The sequence below is a fragment of the Synchiropus splendidus genome, chromosome 19 (assembly GCF_027744825.2).
Source record: "Synchiropus splendidus isolate RoL2022-P1 chromosome 19, RoL_Sspl_1.0, whole genome shotgun sequence".
NCBI lineage: Eukaryota > Metazoa > Chordata > Actinopteri > Syngnathiformes > Callionymidae > Synchiropus > Synchiropus splendidus.
Genome location: NC_071352.1, coordinates 11,097,570 through 11,118,866, shown reverse-complemented (window position 1 = coordinate 11,118,866; position 21,297 = coordinate 11,097,570). Strand labels below are relative to the sequence as shown.

Genomic DNA, 21,297 nt, shown 5'->3' with positions numbered 1-21,297 from the left:
CTGCATCGTCATTAAATACTGTAGACATTATATTGTCAATGCGGTGTGTATCACTCTCAGAAATGCATTAATGGTTTGTACATTTAATGTTTAAGTCAATCTCATTGTGACTAGTTAAACGTGATCATCTGAAACGTCGCACCTCCGTTTCTTCCGGAACGTAATCGTCGCCGGACACACATTTTGTTTACATCCTTGTTTCCGGTGTGACCGACGTACAGTCATGTCGTTTATGCTTTTCGCGACTAACTTTGTGTTTGCGTGGACGAGCTTTTATTAAATTATGGCGGACACGGTGGCTGAAGCGCCACCGAAGGATGAAGAAGAGGGAGATCTCAAAAGCATGGTCGCTTATGAAGATGCGGAGGAAGATGTGGAGAGTCTCCCTCACTCAGAAATTCTGGATATATTTGAAGAAGGACTCGCCCGACTTGTCCAGAATCCTCTACTGTGTGACCTACCCATTCAGGTTGTTCTTTGTTACATTTCGAGTTCAATTATTCAAACATTTGTGCCTTGGATTCGTTGTTTGGACCAGGGATGCTCAACTAAACCATAGAAGCTCACAAAATGCGGTAAAAAACACACACATAATACACAAATAAACATACACCAGAAAATAAATACAGGAATTGACATGCACTAACACTATTTGCTTCAATTTATTAAAAAAGAAACATGACAAGATGAGCAGTAGATTGATGTGAGGATAAAAGATGAAGTTCTTTCGTAAGGCAGAGAGTGCTTTAGTAGTATTGTCATGGCTGCTGTGTTCCTTTAGGTGACTCTGGAGGAGGTGAACTCTCAGATTGCTCTGGAGTACGGTCAGGCCATGACAGTCAGAGTGTTGAGGGCCGATGGCGACGTCATGCGTAAGTCTTCAGTTTGCCACAGTGAATGTTCCAAGTAAATCAAAGTGTTTATTTTGGTAACCTTCCAGCCATCGTCGTGGTCCAGAACGCTTCACTGCTGGATCTGAAAAAGGCCATTCGCAGGTTCATGGAGCTGAAACAGCAGCGGGAGGGTGGAGTCAAGCACATCAGCTGGTACAAAAACACAAAAATCTTGAAGCGTATGGCGCGCTCTTAATATCATTTTGTTCCCAGGAGATACATTTGGAGAACTTATAGTTTGGTGTTCCAAGGGGAGAAGCTGGACGATGACAAGATGAAGCTGAAAGAGTGAGTTGTTGGTCTGGAATTCCAATGCAAAGTTTGACACTTGCTTTTCATCTCCAGCTATGGGATCAGGAACAGGGATGAAGTGACGTTTGTGAAGAAGCTGAGGAGGAAGTGAGAGAGTAGTGGATGAGCGCCACCTACTGGACACAAAGTGAGAGTGAAGAAAAACTGACATGTACATACTAAAAACTTGAAATCAATCCTTTCTTTTCTGGTGTATGTTTGATATTTTTGACAATATTTTGTGATTTTTAAAACCATTAGTTGTTCAAAGCTTGACAATAAAAATCTGTTTCCAACCACTGTAGGTTGAAGTGTGCGTGTGTTCGCGTCCGTTTGTTTCATGTCACGTGAAATGCTGATGTTACTAGTTTCGGATGTTTTGTGATGCCACAACGCATCTCAATTTTAACATTTTCATGACCTATCAGTCCTCATTTCGGAATGTAGGTCGTTTCTTAGATGTAGTTGACGTGTCATTGTCGTTCCTACAGTATTTCTCGAGTGTCACACAATGGTCAGGACTGTGATGATTCTTGGAAAACATAGGCTTAAGATAAACACAATTTGCAGTGTGCATTTATTAAAGAACCTAAATGATACAGTTCATGTTACAAAATTGGTGCAGTAAAAAAAAAAAAAAAAAAAAAAAAAAAAAGAGTGTTGTATTTAATATGTCTCAAAAATAAGGCGTGTAAACAATAAACTTTGCAATGCAAGAAAAGGTCGCTGGTCCAAATACCTTATCTATATAGTGTCTGCCACCAAATGTATGAAGCGTTTAAATAACAAAATAAGAAGACGACAGATGTGAACTATTTACACATGAAGGCAGTCTAATCCAATCGCATACACCAATTCCAGGCATGCCCAGCAGGCGGCGCCACAGGGCAGAGAACGTGTGAGGGAATGTAAAAACTATCATAGTGGGCTTCAATATAAAACATTGTCTCATTTGGGATCTTCATGTTCTACGACAGGTACAGTCCAATTTTGAACTTGCTCCATTTCTCTAGTGAAATAGAACTGTTTACACTAGAAAATGGTTTAAAATGAAGTCATTCTGATGTGTTTAGTTTGGCTTTATCCACACACTGGTTTTAGAAAAACAAATATAAATAATGACCAAACTTTGGAGTCGGCTGTGGTAGGAATGTTCCTCAGCTCAGTCTGACAACTCTTGGTTTTGCTGAGCCGGTCTGGTCCTAAGGCAAGAGGAAAAAGACAGTGCAGGAAACAGCTGTCAGCCTCCCTTGTGATGAACGTTCAGGTGCGAGAGCCACCCACACGGCGAGCTCAGTGCAGTTCATAAGCGTCCAGGAAGCTGGAGAAGACGCCCAGCCCAGGGTCCAGGGCGCTGATGCTGTCTCCGCCCGGCGCTGACAAGCTCAGATCCATCCAGTCCATGTGATCCACGTTTGTGCTGTGAAGATTCAAGTCCAGAGTCAAGTCCACCTCCATGGTGGACATGGGCAGGTCCTCCAGCAGCTTCAGAGCGTGCGGTTCTGGGTTCGGACTCAGAACTGCCAAGGTGGAAGGGTCAAATCCTGCTGCAGGCTGCTGGCCCACCTGCACCAGAGCTGGAGGCCGGGATAGGACCGTGTTGATGGGAAGGGTGGTGACATTGGCGGTCACCGGTTGAGGCTTGTCCGGACTGGAATGGTTCTGTTTGACTAAAGGAGACATTTCTGCACAAAAGAAAATAGAGATTTCAAATGTTGACATAAATCTTCATCAAATTCAGTTATGAAACAAGTACGACGGGTTGACCGCCCTCGGTTGTCTAACCGTACCTCCGCTCTCTATCAGAACATCAAACAGGTCGTCCATCTGCTGGCTGGCCACAGTCTCACCCTGCGGAGAAACGCGGTCCTGCTTTGATTGAAGATAACAGCTGGGATAAATCACAAACTGTGCTGGGATTCTTCACCTGCGCTGCTGTCAACAAGCGCGTCAGTTTGACGGCGTCTTCGTAGCGTGGTGGGTCTCCACACTTGAGAGGGCTTGGGAACTTCACTTGCTGCAACATTAGAGGAGATGGGAGGGAACAAGGAGACTGTAGGAGGAGAGAAGAGGTTCAAGATCTTATCAACATGAACGTAAAGCATAGTGGACTTGGAGTGGGATGAGGTGCCGTACTTTATTGACTGGTGTATCCGGGACGGGTGGGTCACTCTGTGAGAGGATGAGATGGCCAGTCCTGTCTGTGCTCCACCTCTGCTGAGTGGTTGGAATAAATGACATTAATGTGGATCCAGTGACAGTGACAGAACATGTGAGAGAGAAGGACATGTTGAGAGGTTTTCACACGACAGGTTTTTTTACCTGTTTGATGAAGAGGTTTTCACACATGAAACAGGTTCTTATTTGTGTTTTTGTTTGGTGATGAAAACGTTTCCGTAAGGGTGTTCAAGAGGTTTTCACATGTCGGTTTTTACATGTTTGGTGAAGAGGTTTTCGCTTGTTTCACTTGTGTGTGTGTGCGAGGTTTTAACATGTGTGAGACAGGTTTTTACAGGTTTGGTGAAGAGGTTTTCACTTGTTTCACTTGTGTGTGTGTGCGAGGTTTTAACATGTGTGAGACAGGTTTTTACATGTTTGGTGAAGAGATTTTCACTTGTTTCACTTGTGTGTGTGTGCGAGGTTTTAACATGTGTGAGACAGGTTTTTACATGTTTGGTGAAGAGGTTTTCACTTGTGTGTGTGTGCGAGGTTTTAACATGTGTGAGACAGGTTTTTACAGGTTTGATGAAGAGATTTTCACTTGTTTCACTTGTGTGTGTGTGCGAGGTTTTAACATGTGTGAGACAGGTTTTTACAGGTTTGGTGAAGAGGTTTTCACTTGTGTGTGCGTGCGAGGTTTTAACATGTGTGAGACAGGTTTTTACAGGTTTGATGAAGAGATTTTCACTTGTTTCACTTGTGTGTGTGTGCGAGGTTTTAACATGTGTGAGACAGGTTTTTACATGTTTGGTGAAGAGGTTTTCACTTGTTTCACTTGTGTGTGTGTGCGGGGTTTTAACATGTGTGAGACAGGTTTTTACAGGTTTGATGAAGAGATTTTCGCTTGTGTGTGCCCGAGAGGTTTTTCATGTGTGAGGGAGAGGTTTTGCAATGTGTGAGTGTAAGGTTTTCCCATGTGAAACAGGTTCTTATACATGTTTAAAAGGTTTTGCACAAGGGTGTTTGAGAAGTTTTCAAATGTGTGTGTGAGACACCAATGTGTGAGTGAGAGGTTTTCACTTCTGTGAGACAGGTTTTTACATGTTCAATGAAGAGGTTTTTGCTTGTGCGTGTGCAAGGTTTTTCATGTGTGAGGGAGAGGTTTTGCAAGTGTGTTAGGCTGAAACAATTACCAATCTGTGAGTGAGAGGTTTCCACTCATGTGAGACAGGTTTTTACATTTGATGAAGAAGCTTTTACATGTATGTTCGGAAGGTTCTTCCATGTTTGATAAAATGGTTGTGTGTTCAAGAGGTTTTCACCAGTGAAAAAGAGACTTTCCAACGTTTGAGTGAGAAATGTTCAATGTGTATACAGCACGTGTCTTATAAGTGCTTGATGAAGAGGTTTTCATATATGTGTATACTGTATGAGAGGTTTTCACAGGTTTATGAGATACTTTTCAATGTGTGGATAATAGATATACACACGTGACGTGTGAATGAGAGGCGTGTGCTGTACATGTGTGAGACAGGTTCTCACTCATGAAGAGGTTTTCACCAATGTTTGAGAGGTTATCACGTTGGATTGAGACACGAGAGGTGTTCTAACCTGTCATGAAGAGGTGACTATGATTATAGAAGAGGATTAGTGTTGAGAGTCACTCGGGTTTTCTACAATATATACAACACGTTTGCTCTTACATTCATGGCGATCATGTGACTGGTGCTCATAACTTTGTTTGTTAAACTCTTGTCACAAGCTTTCACTAATATTTGACTTCTTTCATCACCTGCAGCATTTGGAGCCGCACTGTGCTACTGGTAATAAAGTTAGTCAGCTCACATTTTCTCTTGAACTAGACTCGCTCCTCATTCTGTGAGCGTGAGAACAGAAGAAGGGTGAGGTTGACGTAACTATGAGCACATGGAACGATCGTGAGTGCAATTTCGACTTATGTGAAAGAGCTGAGATTCACAGGGCTGCTCTTTGGTAGGTCCGACAGAAGGAAGAGGATGGGCAGGAAACAAGAGACCGCAGTCATTTCAATTAGTTCTATAAAGCGCTGGCAAACACGCAACTTGTGGGACACTTGTTGTCATGGTGGGAAAACATGCCACAGGGCTGCGGCCCATGCTTAACCCAGCAGGGTTCTCGAAGTAAAAACCAAAACAGTATTAAAACATTAAAATATTATGACAAAACACACAGCAAAGTACAGCCACCATGAGGTTCCTTTGGATTTGGAGCCTGAGGACGTCGGAGACCACAACTGTCTGCACCGAACTAGAGACGGATCCAAGTTTCTACACAGCTTCATTTCATGTGGACGAGGATATTTATCCTCCAACGGAAGCCTGTAATTATCCGGGTTTTACATGGAAGTACGTCAACAACCCCAGATAGAGTGAGCGATGCGCTGTTTTGTCGAGTCAGCATAAACACAAATCCTTCAGAACGATATATTTAAAATTAATTTGAAATAAAAAATATTAGTCCTTAGTTTACTCGAAATGTTCTGAAAAGCTGATTCAAAAAACATCTATATATGCCCACATGAAATGTGTCCAAGCATAATAAATTGGAATTTTCTATAATATTCCGTATTTCACCTCAAATAATCCCTGTAATATTTAATTTTATTTAGTCTTTAAACAGTCACACATTTAAAATAATTCCTTATATCTACCCACCCATCCATCCATCCTGAGGAACATGTGCGTGTGTGTGTGTGTGAGCCTCCACATCTGTGAATATGATCAGTGTGTTCCCAACGTTGAGCAGACCAGCACTTATGCAACCTACCCTAACTTCATGACCTCAGCTTCCTGTTGGTGGAGATGCCAGATGGATGACTTACATTTGTGTTCTCCGGCTGCTGAGCCGTTTCTGTGGACTTCTGTTCAGAAAAAGAAGCCACATTGCAAGCGGCCATCTCCTGCTGGACCAAAGCTGGAGACGCTGCGGGCTGGTGACCGCCGATGATCTGGTCAGGTGGTTCTTGTTTCACCATCACTGGAAGAGTTGGGGAGTAATGAGCAACAGCGCAGTTTGGCTGGATCTGCTGTTCATCCTTGACACTTCTGGGAGGTGGCTCCCCCTGCTGGTTCTTCTTCTCCTTCTCCAGTTGCATCCTCAGCTCCTCCACTAGCTTCTGCTCTCGCTCCAGCTTCCTCTTCAGCTCCTCTATCTGCTGCTCCTTCTCATGAAGGCGCCTGTCCTTCACCCAGGATTCTGTTGGGCACTCGTCGTGTGGCGGGGTCTTTGAAGGACTATCTGTTGTGCTACTGTCCTCTATGGCCATGGTGGACACTTTGGAGGCCACAGGGGACACGGGTGGAGTAAACTTCTCGGACTGCGACACCGCCGCGATCTGGATTCCGGTGTTTTCCTGATACTGCTTCAGCCTCTCGATCAACTCTGTCTTCGTCCCAGAAACTGGCAGAGATCTCAATTTCAGCTCCATTTTCAGCTCAGCAACCTGCCAGGCAGACGGGATGTCAACAAACTTCCCTATGGCTACAGTATAAACGGCAACATCACCTTCATCTCATCGATATTTGGGGGTAGATGATCTGGTTTGCTGGTCTGCTGCTGGAGGCGGGGCGACACGGGGGCAGGCGCCGGGGTTCCTGTCAGAGTGTTGCTGGAGCAGCTGGACTGTAACTCACTTGTTGGTCTGTTGGAGTCAGACAGGAAGAAGAAAGGGAGGAAAGATGAGAGAGGGCGAGGGTTCGCGTGAATCACATCAGCTTTATCGCTCATGATAAACAGGAAACGCTGAGTATTCAAGATAAACAGCAACTGGAGCTCTTAAGACCGGAGGTGTACCTCTGCGGAGGCAGCACTGTCTGGTAGCTGTACTGCTGCTGGTTGATGATCTGGAGCTGCAGGAACTGCTGCTGCTGCTGCAGGAGGCGAGCGTACGCCGAGTCCATCTGCACCGTGCTCAGCTCTTGCTTCTGATCGGGCGGAATGTACTGGTGGTACTTCAGCTTCTTGATCCGAGGCTTCGCATCTTTGCTCTTCTTACTGCGGGTTTTATCGCTGGGGGACTTTGGTAACGTTTGCTGTGGAGAACAATGGTTTGTAGTGAAGGCATGTCATCACTATGGTTTGACTGGTAAGACCTCATCACCAGGTGGAGATGTGACAGAAGATGGAGTGAAAGAGAAGCTGTCATGATGCTCAGATGCAAACACACAGAGCACAATTAGAAACGGCAGAGTTGAGGATCATCCATTTCTCATTGGGATATCAGAGGGACAGCTCATACAGAGAAGCCTGACGACAAAGTTTGGCAGGCTAGAAGTTATGTGGAGAGACAGTGGACATGTTGGAGGGAGAATGTTTGACATAGAGGCAGTGAAAACAATTGGAGGAAGGTAACAATGAGGTTCATTGGTGCAGTAAATAAGGACATGAGGAGGGTAGGTGTGACTATGGAGGATCATCAAGGTAGCAAGGTCACCAAGAGGAGGCTGACTTGCTGGAGTAACCCCTGATGGGAAGACAGAACTAGAAGAAAAAGAAGTTTGGGGCAAAAAAAGCAGAAAACAAAGGCATGATGAAGAACAGGGAGAACAAACGTAAGAAGGACGACAAGATGAAGATGATCAAGAGCAAGGCGGAGGGGACAACAGCAGGAAGGAGGAGAAGAAGAGGAAGAAAAAGAAGGGCATCAACTACAAAAAGAAATAGATCAAAGGCATAAAAATGAACAACAGCACTTTGGAGAAGAACAAGGGCAAGAAGAAGGGGAAATGACAGCCAGTGAAGAAGAAAGAGTAGGAAAAGTGCAAAGGAAAAGGGACATTTACGGACAAGAATAGAATGGGGCAGGAAGATGGAGAAGAACAGGGTCCTGAAGAAGAAGGGGAAGCTGAAATGCAAAAAGAAAGAGAAGAATAAAATAGCAAGATGAAGATGATCAACAGCAAGAAGGAGAAGAACAGGAAGAAGAAAGGACAACATCAGATGCAAGAAAGACAAAGACTAGGAAAGGTGCAAGGAGAAGGACATGAAAATGGACAACAAGGAGAAGGACAAAGGCAAGAAGGATAATGAGAAGAACAAGGACAAGAAGGAGAAAATGTGGGGCAGAAACTGACAAGAAGGTGAAGAACAAGGAACAATGGCAAGAAGAAGGAGGGAATCAAGAAGAATTTGAAGGGACACAGAAAGAATTTGTCAGTGACCTGTGCTGCAGCCTCACAGCAGTAGAGGTTTGAACACATTTTGAGGACTGGCTTGATCCGCTAATACCAAGATCAGAAGAAAGAGTTCCAAAAGTAGAAAATTAAACTCTGCTTCACAGAACAGTGTCATGTATTTTTTAGAAAAAACAATCATGTCCTCATTAGAAGTGTCAGCTTCTCAACCACTAGGAAGAAATACTCAACAGCATCCTCCTTGTTGTAAAACGCCAGCGTGCTGCAGGGTCACGGAGATGCACCTCCTCACACTTACACATCTCACTCTCACTCTCAGGTCATTGACCTTACACTGACTTAATAATGATGAATGCAAATATCATTGCTTCAATCTGTCAACATGCAAAACAACAAGAAAGGGCAACGTTCAATTGGAGACAGCTGCAAACTTCCACATGCAGTGTCAACACTGACATCAAAGGAACAAAGGAAGAAGACCTTCAGAGTTGGCAACACGTATCTCCGGGGTGAGTTTTGGTAGAAACCATGTCTGTTTTAAAAGCCACATGTCGTGCCTGAAGCAACCAGATGATCATCTTGCTGGATTTGGTAACTTTAGTCCAGTTGGTGAACGAGTCAGCCAGAGAGGAAACTTGGAAGAGCTTCTCCTCTAAATGACTCGAGAAATCTGACCATGATTTTTGCGGGGGGAGAGTCCAAGTATTCACTTAATTCAAAAGATATTGTATTAAGTTTGATCAGGTAGTGAGCGTGCTTCGGTCGTGAGATTATTTTGGGAAACTGGAGACATATCTTGGCATCTTCATTCACCATGGCAATGATTCAGGGTTTTGTATAAAGGGCAGTGCTGCTGCTAAAAATATGAAAAGTTTCTGTTTTCTCCAAAACACACAACCCTATCCGCACACACTGAGTCCTGGATCAGAGGTCAACGTTAAGTCTGGTGGCAAAAATAAACTGTGGATTTCATTCTGATCTTATGAAAACACACATTATCAGTTTTGTCTGACATCAAAGTCTGACCTTAATAAGAACCGGTCCTGCGACCACGGTGCTGGCAGCCGCCGCGACTGGAGGAGGCGCGTTTGTTTGCGGGTTGCTCTGCTCTTCACTGCTGGAAACCAGATTACTGGAATCTGATGTGACCTTTGAACTCTGGGCAAAAGAGATTTGAGCTTCGGGTGACACAGGAATGGGCATCGATCAATTTCCTCGAAAAAGTCCCACCTTTGTGGAGGCATCTTCAGCTATATCACGTATTGCCGAGTCAGCACTCGGCGACCCTTGGTTCGCTGTGGGCTCTGGAGACGATCCATCGCTGCTTCCATCATTAAAGCTGTACACATCCAAGTCAGCCTTCTTCCCATTGCCGCCTTATGAATGAAAATATGTGGTGAGATCTGGCATTCACAAACAGATACTGTCTATTTCCCGGCCACGGAATCATTGCCTTTATTATTAATATCCTGAGAATATTGCTCATACATCAAGTCCCACAATGTACTGCAACAGCAAACAACGTGAAGGTTGGGGTTTCAATTCAATTCATCCTGGTTAAAGCTCCAGTGTGGCTCAGCTTATATTTTTAGGGCTCAATAACAGGTCTGTTATTGAGCCCACAGTGAATCCAGGGTAACAGCACATGTGATGTAATGCTGCGGAGATTAAAAGTCAACATTCATGAAGCAGTTTCCTAATTTAAAACGGAGACTGAACGGATATAAGAACCACATCAGAAACAAGTCATAACATAGACGTGTCTGATGTCCATGAATATCTACCGTCACTTTTCTTCTTGACAGCCGGGTCCACCGCCAGGATGTTCTTCTCCACCAGCTCCATGGGACCGGGCCGCTGCGCGATCTTCTCGTTGAGATCATCGGCCAGTCTGGCTCTCTTCAGTTTCAACTGTGTGGCCTGCAGGGACGCCTCAGCCTGAGTCTCTGAAGAAACACATGTTGGGTCTTTAGATGTCATCATCAGTCAAAGTGGCGGTCTGGATGACTCACAGCAAGCTCAGCTGCGCGTCTCAGATCTCCTCCAGAAGACATTCATCTAACTTTTCTAACAACAAAAGGCGAGCAGGCGGCTGAATCCGCGGCTTTATAGTCAACACTGTAACCGCGGGAGAAGCGATACCTTGTAGGATGTGCATGCGCACCAGTTCGGCTCGCTCAGGTCTGCTGCAGAGTTTGTGCTTCAAGAAGTTTCCAGTCTGCGGAAGTACGGCAGGGGATTATCGATGAGTAATGGCCAGTAGCGGCGTTGATGAAATTACATCTCATACTCTCGATCGTTCCAGGCTGCGAATCTGCTTGTGGAAGGCGACAGGCGTTTTCAGAGCTATGGAAAGTTAAAACACATAATGCTGTTTATTGTTTCACATTCAGGGGTTAAACTCCACATCACATTTTGAGAAACACCTGGGTTATTTTTCTCAACTTCCATGTGTCTCAGTTGGGTTTCATGTGATCCTCTGACCCCGTTCAGAGCTAAAGTCAGCACTTTTGGCAGACACAGACTAGTGCCATTGTTGAGTTGATGTACATCACAGACAGAAAAATAGATTTATTTCAGTGATTCAATTGTATGTTGACTTCATGTATGTTATAAAGTCACATTTTCTGGCTTGTTCTTGGGTATTAGCCGCAGCCAGTCACATGGCCAGAAGCAATAACGGTAAATGAATAGCAAAGTTAATAGCAAAAGTGTAAATCCAAATGAACCGATACAACAACAATATCAAAGATAAGAATAATAACAAAAATGATCATAATAAAAAATACTCCATCAGCACTGACTCCAGCTCTTAACATAACAAACACTCTGTTTTTTCTCTATTAAACTCAAAGCTTTCTTTTATATAGTTCCTTTAATGCTCCCTCAGGCCGCATAAAATGACTCGGGTGGCCATATTTGGCTCCCGGGCCTTGAGTTTGACACAAGCACCTTGATGAATACATCCATTGGCTTGGTCACTTTAACTCCTTTAATACGTTCAGGTCGCTTGCATTTATTCAACACATGTTCATGTTGACTTAATAAATTGTCCTGCAGAGTTGTCAGTGGAGGAGCACATGAAGGGGGGTTTGTGTTGGCCAAGACAGGGATGGTGACTGACCTTGTCCGGTGAAATGGTTGCTGACTCATTCAATCAGTCAGTGTGTTCTTAACATTCAAAACTTGACTGCACACTGAATCACGGCGGTCAATGACTCGTTCTAAAAATACAGTCAGGAAGTAATACTGAACATGTGGCCTATTCTCTAAAAAATACATGCACAGAACGCTTATCTGAAACCCTTTGATGTTCACTCTTGACCGCTTATTTTCATGAAAACCAATAAAGTTAATCTACAGCATAAGAAGGAGCCAGAAAATCCAAGTGCTGTTTTGAAAAGGAAAATCCATCACATCTGCATTTTATGACTTGAAAATGCAGATTATAACATGAGTTTAAAAATGATATTTGTGGTTGAGAACAGCTCTATAATTTTTAATTTTAGGTCCTGTGTTTGATCTTGTGTTGCAATGAAGTTCTTAAAGACTTTACAAAAAAATAAATAAATAAAATGAAATCAGTTTAAAACTAACTTGGTGCTCCTCATGGAGTCATCCTTATTTTTATTTTTATTTTTATTTTTATTTTTATTTTTATTTTTATTTTTATTTTTATTTTTATTGCAATGGGGATTGTTTTTCCCAGCTTTGATTTTAAATACATTTTTTTCCACAGGTTGCCAATAAATATAGAACATAAAAAAAGAGAAATTTGAAATAAAAGTGGGAGTAGATTAAATATGAAATATTTAGTTTTTGTTTAGAGGTTTCTAATTTATGAATCACATTAGTGAGGAAGTGCTCCAGGAAAACCTTGTTGCTGCACTAAGTGCACAGAACATCATCTTTTGTGTGCTTATCATGATCTTTTTTTTTTTTTTTTTACTTAAATCTCATTTAACTCCTTTAAGCTCCAGCCTTGATCGATATGTTTAACCGTGACAAATGATGTAGCCCTGGGAAAAAGTAATCCTACAGCAGCCGCACAAGACCACGAGACAACAGATGCATGTTATTCGGGTAAAATAGTAAACACGTTTACATGCAAAGTATTTAATAATGCGCAGCAACACTAAAGAAACATCCTTCTGAAGATGTTTCAGGTAATATGTGAGCAGATCAAGCCCCCAAAAACGCAATAGTTTACGTCCTCAACTATGCAACTACGTCATTTACACAATTATTTGAAATGTCATTTCCTCTTGTTAGACGAATGCCAAGCATTAGCTCACACAAGCTGAACATTACTGCTCTCAAGAAAAGGTTCTCTCCGCCGAGATTCTCGATGAAGCCGCCCTGCGGGTCAACCGGGGTGCTGAATTCAATTCCTAAACGTGTAAATGAGGAGCAGGCCTGCGCTGTGAGTTGAGGAAAAGCTCTTGTTTTCATGAATGAAATACTCACGTGGCATGATGCCCTGCTCGGCGAGCTGCTCCCGACTGCGTCTCTGTTGCAAACAAAGCTGCAGGACTGTGAGAGCAGAGACGCTGAGGTCAGAGTTAAACATTTAACATCCCAAAACAGCTCCAGTGGGACACACAACAAACATTTCACAACATCCAGGGTCGGAATAAAGCAAAACAAGGACAAAAAGCATTCTTGGGCTGATCTGAAACTTCCAGTCAGAGTGAGTCAAACGCCGCACGCTGCCGAGCCGCGAACACAGGGATTAATGTTGGATTATGGTTGGAGCCACGCTTACGATAATGAGCAAAGCTGGAGGTCGTGATAGCATCACCAGGGGGATCAGTGACTCAGTGTCGATCTCATAAATTGTTTTTAGAAAGTCCTCATGTACCAATAGATACCGATCAGTTAAACATTAAACACATGGCCGCTCCAGCAAGGGTTGTTGAGTCTCGTGTGCAGCCCTCCGAGGAACTTTTGTGCTAATTTCCCATCAATATAAACTGCAGTAATACCCCCAGTTTAAATATTTACAAACCGAGGAGCGTGGACATGTTATTTCAGGCGAGCGGCGGAGTTGGAGCCGACAGAAGAGACAACAGGTGAGGATGAAGTGATGGCGAATTTGGGCCGCAGCTGGTTTCAACGCGTAGATAGCAACAACAATTCACACACAAACACACAAGTCAGACCTGCGGGACTCTCCGGGGACCGGGCCCTGCATCTGAGCAGGCCTCTCTGACTCACCCGAGCAAAAATAAACTGGGCAGCTGTGAGAACAAGGCCTGGGAACCATGGAATCAAGAGGTAGTTAAGGGGGTGGGAGCCCCCGTCGTATGTACGGCTGAGGGAACGATGGAGGGAATGTCGAGTGACAGGACGGAGGGGTGGGATTCCACCCTCTTCCAGTCTTGCTGCAGAGAACACAGCGTGCCTGCTGCACCTTCTGTGTTTCCTATAACAAACCAGGAGGTTGCGTTTGCAGCTTATGACTTTATATAACGGCATATCAATAACACTCAATTGGATTTCCAACGGTTACACCGTCAATGCCAGGGTACGACTCGTGCCTGAGGGTCCGTCTGGCAGTTTGACAACCTCAATCCTGGATAACTTTCTCCGGGTGGCTTCGCTCTCCTGCACACCACCACTGAAATCCCTGTCTGCTGATGTAATCTCTAGTCTTCCACCCATGTCGCTTTCAGAAGAGCTTCCCAGCTACAGTCTCATGTTATTGACTCGGTCAAATAAAAACGCTGTGGATTTGTCTTACCCAGACAAATTTAAATTCAGATCAGAGGCACCGGGTCGCACCGGGTCACGCTGACTTTTCAAATAAAGACATTTAGAGGGAGCTGTTAATAGTCATGTGTGCGAGCGAGCATGAGGAGAAACCAGCTGATGTGTGCGAGTCCAGAGTCTATATTGACTGTATTAACTACTGAGAATGAAAGCAAACTTTTTTGGGGGAAAAAAGTGCATGTTTCCAACTCGAGGCTCAGGGGCCAAATCCAGCCCTCTAAGCAATTTCATGGGGCCACCAAGAATGCTAACTACGCACAGTGGCACTAACGGTTTTCAAGACACAAGCTTGGAGCTGAGAGGTTCAGGTTCACCCCACTGACCGCCTGAGTGAAACGCTTGAAAGACACGTGGTAAAAAAGGCTCCCATATCGTAGTGCCATACTGGTATGCCTCACTCTTTGCGTTATTATTTGCGATCATACTGAAGAAGGCGGAAAAACCCCGATTTACATTCACGTAAATATTAACAAACAGAAAAAACACACTGCGAAGGGGCTTCTGGGTCATTACATCACCACTGTTGACAAGACTTTGTCGGTGGCGACGCCCCCCGTGTTTCTCACCAAGCTCAACAGCACGAGCAACGACAGAGCTGTAGTTGCAGTGCACCCAGATGTTTAGTATGAAAGATGTGACGCAGAGGTTGGGAGCAGTGTATCAAAAGTATATTTAGGGTTCTGCAACAGATTACAGGCTCAGACAGGTAAGTTGTTCGCGGCCTGTTCACTTCAGTACTTCAAACACGATCACAGTAATAGTTGATATCATGTCCTTCGAAGAGTGGAGTGTTCCTGCCTTAACCTTCAGCAGTCAGTTTGGGAGCAAGCGTGGGTTGAAAATGTCAACAACTGATCAGGAAACTTCCAAAAACTGACTCAGAACGAAAGGACATGTTGAAAGATTGAGCATATGTTTGGGCCGCGGGGTGACAGACTCTTCAGTGAGGATCAGTTTTGTTGAGTTCGTTCACCTGGATGTATCTATATCTGTATCTGTATCTGTATATAGTCATGACAGAACATTAAGAAAGTTAGAATGTGACAGATCAGAGGTTTACAATGAAGTATTGTGAAATTGAAGCATAAAAATTCATGAATAAAAAAATAAATAAAAGAAACAGTAACAGTAAATGTATATGGACCAAAACGTATCAAAGAGAATCGACCTCAACATCACAAATGTCGGACTTCATTTTTTGAAATAAGCCAGACTGAGACAAGTTCCTCTCTGTGGTCTATGGAAAATCCAATTCGACGGATTACTATGCAGCACGTTTTAGAAGTATGGAAAGAACAGAATGGTCCCAGTTGGGATTTGAACATGACACCTTTCTGTTGTGAAATACAAATCGCAACTCTAGCTTTCATTAAATTAAAAAGTTGTTTTGCTTTAAAGTACAGTAAGCTGTCTAAAGAACCAATGCAAGTGACCACAATGACGTACGAGCTATGCATCAGAAAGCAGTAATGTGCTGAGCCAATGATGCTTGGAATGAGTCAGGAGTGATGCTGCTCAGTCATTTCCTGTTGGTTCTGACTACGTCACGAGAAGTGCCCCCCTGCAGATGCCGCCAGTCGCGGTTAACATCATGAGCCAAAGTTCAAAACAACAGGAAAGAGCACCTGATTTGAATTTACCCCTGCAGATGGAAGGGGTCTCCACATCAAGACAGGCCATGGAGGGCAGCGCTGGTTTACTTGGGGGCCAGGTCTGGAGTCCCATGGAGTGGTGATGCCAGTAGGAGAGGTGAAGCCAGAGAAGATCCAGCTCTCAGCGCAGGACAGCTGGCTGGATCCTCCTCTCTGGTGCCGGCCTCAGCTGAGAGAGGAAAAAAAAGTGTCTGAGTTTCTGTGTATGTGTGTTTGACGGCGAGTGCTCGGCCGACGTCAGGAGGAGGGAACACAAAGCTGAGCATGTTAACCCCCGCTGGACCAAACTCAAAAACTCAAAAGGGAATTGTTTTCCTGCAAATAATATTTATAAAGTCAGCTACAACAAAACGATGGGAACATTGGGAGAAGCGCAATATGTGACCAGGTCTATTTGTTTTCTATAGAAAACACGTTTACAGCGAATAAAAACAACAGAGTCCTCAGAGACAGGAAACATGTCCAATTCTGAGTGATTTAATATGTTTTCTTGACACGCAGATATGTTGTTTCATTCATTCATTTTCAACAAACCACAATGTTATTTAACATGGGAGGAACAGGACGAACTTCTGAATTCAAGTGTCTTAAACTAACATCCCCACAGTGCTACAGAATATCATATGGAAATCTGCAATGGTTTGTAAATGATTTGAACAGACACACTTGGTTTGGGAGCCGACTCAAGGGCCAGGATGAGCGCAACATCTGTAGCAGAAACACATTGAGGTTGTCATGAAAATATGTATTACAATAACCGCTCTGCTTTTATCGGTGACATCGTGTGATCTACGCCTCTCCACAGACGCATTGCAGTCACACTGCCTCCAGCACTGCGACCCTGCAGAACTGGTAATGAGCAGAATACATTTTTCTGCGAGTATTATTTATGCAAAATAACTCCGAAAATACTGTCAGTAGAGAGCACTGTAATGGCTGTAGAAGTCACAGCAACTTTTAGAAGTGAAAACAAAATCCGTCAGGCATGAACATATCAACATAAAAAGCATACATTTAAGTTTTAAAATAAAAAAAATGACTTACTGAATCTTATTGCTCAAGTTAAATACTCAATCCCCAAAAGGTTTATTGTAGTTTGGGGGAGCAATTCAAGCATTCATACAGTGTAAATACCAAACCAAATTGTTTTCTTCACAAAGCGACTATTATTGTTTCACTCTTATTGCAGAACAAAAAACTGAATCTATGGTGATAGTTTTCCACTCCAAACACCTCACACAACGGACTTGTTTATCTTCAGACTGAGGTCCAGAAGCAGACCGATGGCACGTGTGCAGCCAAAGTCAGTTGATATCAGTGAAGTGTGTAGAGAGGAAAGTACATTTGTCTGTGTAGTACATGGATGTAGGAGGACCTACAGTATTTGAAATGTGCAAATGAAGCCACCCTTTTTGAGCTACTGCTGGATGAGGCGCAATCATTCGCATATACTGTATATTTCAAATACATAACCTTGTCATGGAATATCTGATGATAATGCTTTATACATATTTTTTGTCATTACTGTATTATTACTACATTTCCCACATGCAGTAAGTTGAAATGTCACGTAAAATTTGAGGAAAAAACTATGTCACTTACGCTCAATGTTGCAGTTTTGCACATATCATGTTAGAAAAAAAAATGGGTGAAAACTTATTAACTATAAGCAAACTACTATTTGTTTATTTGCTACTTGGTAATTCAGGTGTTGTTTAGAGTGAATGTTCTGTGCATATTCCATTTCTAAAATCTAGCCAATCTTAACAAGACACTAATAAATACCTTATAATGTTGAATTACTGGCGAATATGCTGCCAATACACATGTGAGTAACTATTTTATTTAGGTCATAAATGTTCCCTAGTCTAAAGTGTGACGGAAAAACTCACTAGAAAGAGAGAGTCAATGCCCTTTACATATCATTCACATCTACTTTCCAGTGAACACCATGTAAATACAATAAAGAGCATTAACTCAACAACTATTTTAAACTCATATTTCTGCTCAGGTAATTTATTGGTTATTGAGATATGACTAAGATTATCTTTCCAAATTCTTTTGTTTTGTTGACGCACGCATGAAGTCATGGCTGGGATATGATAACCAAACATGGAAGTTTCAAAGGCAAAAAAAAATTCTGATTGTCATCCAAACAAGAAAGCAATTTTTCCTTTTTCCCCTCAGCCAGTTCTTAAACTATGACTAAAAAAAGTGTGGCACGTAGAAGAGCACTTGGTCAAATCATTGGCATCAGTGGCTGTTTTTTGAAAAAGTGAAAGTGAAGATCATCATTTAAAAGTCATTTTACAATAAAAAAAAAAGTTCAAGTTATCGAAATTCACTCACTTATTACCACGTCGATGATTATTATTGAAAACAATAAAAATAAAAAATATAGCTCAGATATAGATCATTTCTTTAGTTTCATTGTATGGGACGACACCAGCAATTTTATAGCATTTTACTGAATGAATATGTTGATCATAGTGTGACTTAAACATTAGTATTTGAGATGATATAGTTTATTCCAAACATACTGACTTATTTAGCACATATTGACAACAAAAATGTTGCAATTCTTGAAGCATTTTGTGGCCCTTATTCCTAGACAGCAAATCCCAACTACATAGGGCGAAATCATGGAGAGAGAAGTACATTTGAGGAATATACAGTGTTACTACTGAACTTCCCAGTGACAAACCGACATGTAGCTACAGCTCCTAGAATGACATTTGTAACTGAAGAAATATAACAGATGCACGTACTTTGCCTGTTTATTGACTATGTATATTCCAGGTGGAAAGTACATCAACCACTGCACAACGTAATGCATCGATTTAAAAAGCAGTCTGATCCTCGATTTGTTTCTGGTAAATGAAAAGAGAAGAAGTCATGACAACTTAATAGCCGTGTTTTGGTAGAACTGGGTTAAACGTGTGGGACTGAACATATACTTATTAAACAGCGGGAGACAGAGGAAACCCAAAGTTGCTAGATAAACATTAATAAGGCAGCGAGGAAAAATATGTTATGACAGGTCCCCACCGAGATTGAATAATGGTTAACAAGCTCTTTTTTTTATTTAAAAAAAATATAGGGGAGTGCGGCGGGTGAATGAGGAATGTGGAAAATCATCCATCCAAATATAACATATCTTTAAACACACAAATCTTTCAGAGGTTCACATCCGTGGTCCAGTAAGAGAAACATTGATTCGTCCTTTACAATGCAGCTGCTAGAATAAGGACAAATAAATGTGGAGAATGTGAGATTGACTGATTTTTTTTCTTTCTTTCTTTTTTTTTTTTTTTTTTTAACAAAATGAGCACCGAACAGGCAAAAAGTGTGTATCATACTGTCAGAAGATAAAGTACATTATTATATCAAACTGAATCAGCTGAGGGAAAGACCCATGCGGAGCACCTTTCTACCTTTCTAAAGCAACATAAACTTTCATGACTAGTCATGGGAACATGTCACCAATAAAATATTTATCACTGGATTTTGGCGTTAACAGTTCAGTACAAGCTTTTTGTCAGCACATTACAAGACCAAGCTATTTGGAGGTTGAGACCAGGACAAGACCAAGATATTTGGAGGTGAAGACCCGGACAAGACCAAGATATTTGGAGGTCGAGACCAGGACAAGACCAAGGTATTTGGAGGTTGAGACCAGGACAACACCAAGATATTTGGAGGTGAAGACCAGGACAAGACCAAGATATTTGGCGGTTGAGACCAGGACAAGAACAAGATATTTGGAGGTCGAGACCAGGACAAGACCAAGATATTTGGAAGTCAAGACCAGGACAAGAACAAGAACAAGATATTTGGAGGTTGAGACCAGGACAAGACCAAGATATTTGGAGGGGAAGACCAGGACATGACCAAGATATTTGGAGGTGAAGACCAGGACAAGACCAAGATATTTGGAGGGGAAGACAGGCACAAGACCAAGATATTTGGAGGTGAAGACCGGGACAAGACCAAGATATTTGGAGGGGAAGACCAGGACATGACCAAGATATTTGGAGGTGAAGACCAGGACATGACCAAGATATTTGGAGGTCGAGACCAGGACAAGACCAAGATATTTGGAAGTCAAGACCAGGACAAGAACAAGAACAAGATATTTGGAGGTGAAGACCAGGACAACACCAAGATATTTAGAGGTCGGGACTAGGACAAGAACAAGAACAAGATATTTGGAGGTTGAGACCAGGACAAGACCAAGATATTTGGAGGGGAAGACCAGGACATGACCAAGATATTTGGAGGGGAAGACAGGCACAAGACCAAGATATTTGGAGGTGAAGACCGGGACAAGACCAAGATATTTGGAGGGGAAGACCAGGACATGACCAAGATATTTGGAGGTGAAGACCAGGACATGACCAAGATATTTGGAGGTCGAGACCAGGACAAGACCAAGATATTTGGAAGTCAAGACCAGGACAAGAACAAGAACAAGATATTTGGAGGTGAAGACCAGGACAACACCAAGATATTTAGAGGTCGGGACTAGGACAAGAACAAGAACAAGATATTTGGAGGTTGAGACCAGGACAAGACCAAGATATTTGGAGGGGAAGACCAGGACATGACCAAGATATTTGGAGGTCGAGACCAGGACAAGACCAAGATATTTGGAGGTGAAGACCAGGACATGACCAAGATATTTGGAGGTGAAGACCAGGACAAGACCAAGATATTTGGAGGGGAAGACCAGGACAAGACCAAGATATTTGGAAGTCAAGACCAGGACAAGAACAAGAACAAGATATTTGGAGGTGAAGACCAGGACAACACCAAGATATTTAGAGGTCGGGACTAGGACAAGAACAAGAACAAGATATTTGGAGGTTGAGACCAGGACAAGACCAAGATATTTGGAGGGGAAGACCAGGACATGACCAAGATATTTGGAGGTCGAGACCAGGACAAGACCAAGATATTTGGAGGTGAAGACCAGGACATGACCAAGATATTTGGAGGTGAAGACCAGGACAAGACCAAGATATTTGGAGGGGAAGACCAGGACAAGACCAAGATATTTGGAGGGGAAGACCAGGACATGACCAAGATATTTGGAGGTGAAGACCAGGACATGACCAAGATATTTGGAGGTGAAGACCAGGACATGACCAAGATATTTGGAGGTGAAGACCAGGACAAGACCAAGATATTTGGAGGTCGAGGCCAGGAAAAGAACAAGAACTCGACCGGTCTTGAATAGAAATCCCGAGCCCGCCCAGTCTGAGACCAAGACAAGACCGAACAAAAATGTATTCGAGGCCGAGACGAGACCCTAAAAAAGTGAGTTATGAAACTAGCCTCGAGACGTAGACCAATCTT

General features: G+C 42.9%; 2 protein-coding genes across 6 annotated transcripts; one reads left to right on the top strand and one right to left on the bottom strand.

The window, feature by feature from the left end:
- The first annotated feature begins 149 nt into the window (after positions 1-149).
- On the top strand, positions 150-1,818 carry snrnp25 (small nuclear ribonucleoprotein 25). Its single transcript, XM_053852043.1, has 5 exons — positions 150-469; positions 782-872; positions 941-1,046; positions 1,107-1,181; positions 1,239-1,818. Exons 1-5 carry the CDS (start codon positions 284-286, stop codon positions 1,294-1,296), a joined length of 516 nt encoding a protein of 171 aa, XP_053708018.1. The 5' UTR covers positions 150-283; the 3' UTR covers positions 1,297-1,818.
- Positions 1,508-16,096, bottom strand: mrtfbb (myocardin related transcription factor Bb). 5 transcript variants are annotated; one of them, XM_053852038.1, is made up of 14 exons: positions 15,913-16,096; positions 12,983-13,048; positions 10,806-10,861; positions 10,658-10,733; positions 10,300-10,461; positions 9,746-9,891; positions 9,542-9,673; positions 7,176-7,414; positions 6,888-7,023; positions 6,205-6,825; positions 3,321-3,401; positions 3,112-3,237; positions 2,975-3,035; positions 1,508-2,869 (listed from the first exon to the last, which is right to left on the bottom strand). In XM_053852038.1, exons 1-14 carry the CDS (start codon positions 16,010-16,012, stop codon positions 2,478-2,480), a joined length of 2,394 nt encoding a protein of 797 aa, XP_053708013.1. In that variant the 5' UTR covers positions 16,013-16,096; the 3' UTR covers positions 1,508-2,477. The 5 variants fall into 5 exon arrangements, with proteins under 5 accessions (XP_053708013.1, XP_053708014.1, XP_053708015.1 ...); XM_053852039.1 differs by having other exon boundaries at positions 3,321-3,398; XM_053852040.1 differs by having other exon boundaries at positions 15,928-16,096.
- Between the last annotated feature and the right edge of the window lie 5,201 nt (positions 16,097-21,297).

What these genes read in the sequence shown, in the direction of transcription:
- snrnp25 (XM_053852043.1), top strand. Translation starts at nt 284, where the DNA reads ATGGCGGACACGGTGGCTGAAGCGCCACCGAAGGATGAAGAAGAGGGA. An exon ending in TGTGTGACCTACCCATTCAG is followed by an intron (nt 470 to 781) that starts GTTGTTCTTTGT and finishes GTGTTCCTTTAG; the next exon opens with GTGACTCTGGAGGAGGTGAA. An exon ending in GGAGTCAAGCACATCAGCTG is followed by an intron (nt 1,047 to 1,106) that starts GTACAAAAACAC and finishes TTTTGTTCCCAG; the next exon opens with GAGATACATTTGGAGAACTT.
- mrtfbb (XM_053852038.1), bottom strand. Translation starts at nt 16,012, where the DNA reads ATGGGACTCCAGACCTGGCCCCCAAGTAAACCAGCGCTGCCCTCCATG. An exon ending in CAGGGGTAAATTCAAATCAG is followed by an intron (nt 13,049 to 15,912) that starts GTGCTCTTTCCT and finishes CTGCTCTCACAG; the next exon opens with TCCTGCAGCTTTGTTTGCAA. An exon ending in CTGAAGATGCCTCCACAAAG is followed by an intron (nt 9,674 to 9,745) that starts GTGGGACTTTTT and finishes TCTTTTGCCCAG; the next exon opens with AGTTCAAAGGTCACATCAGA.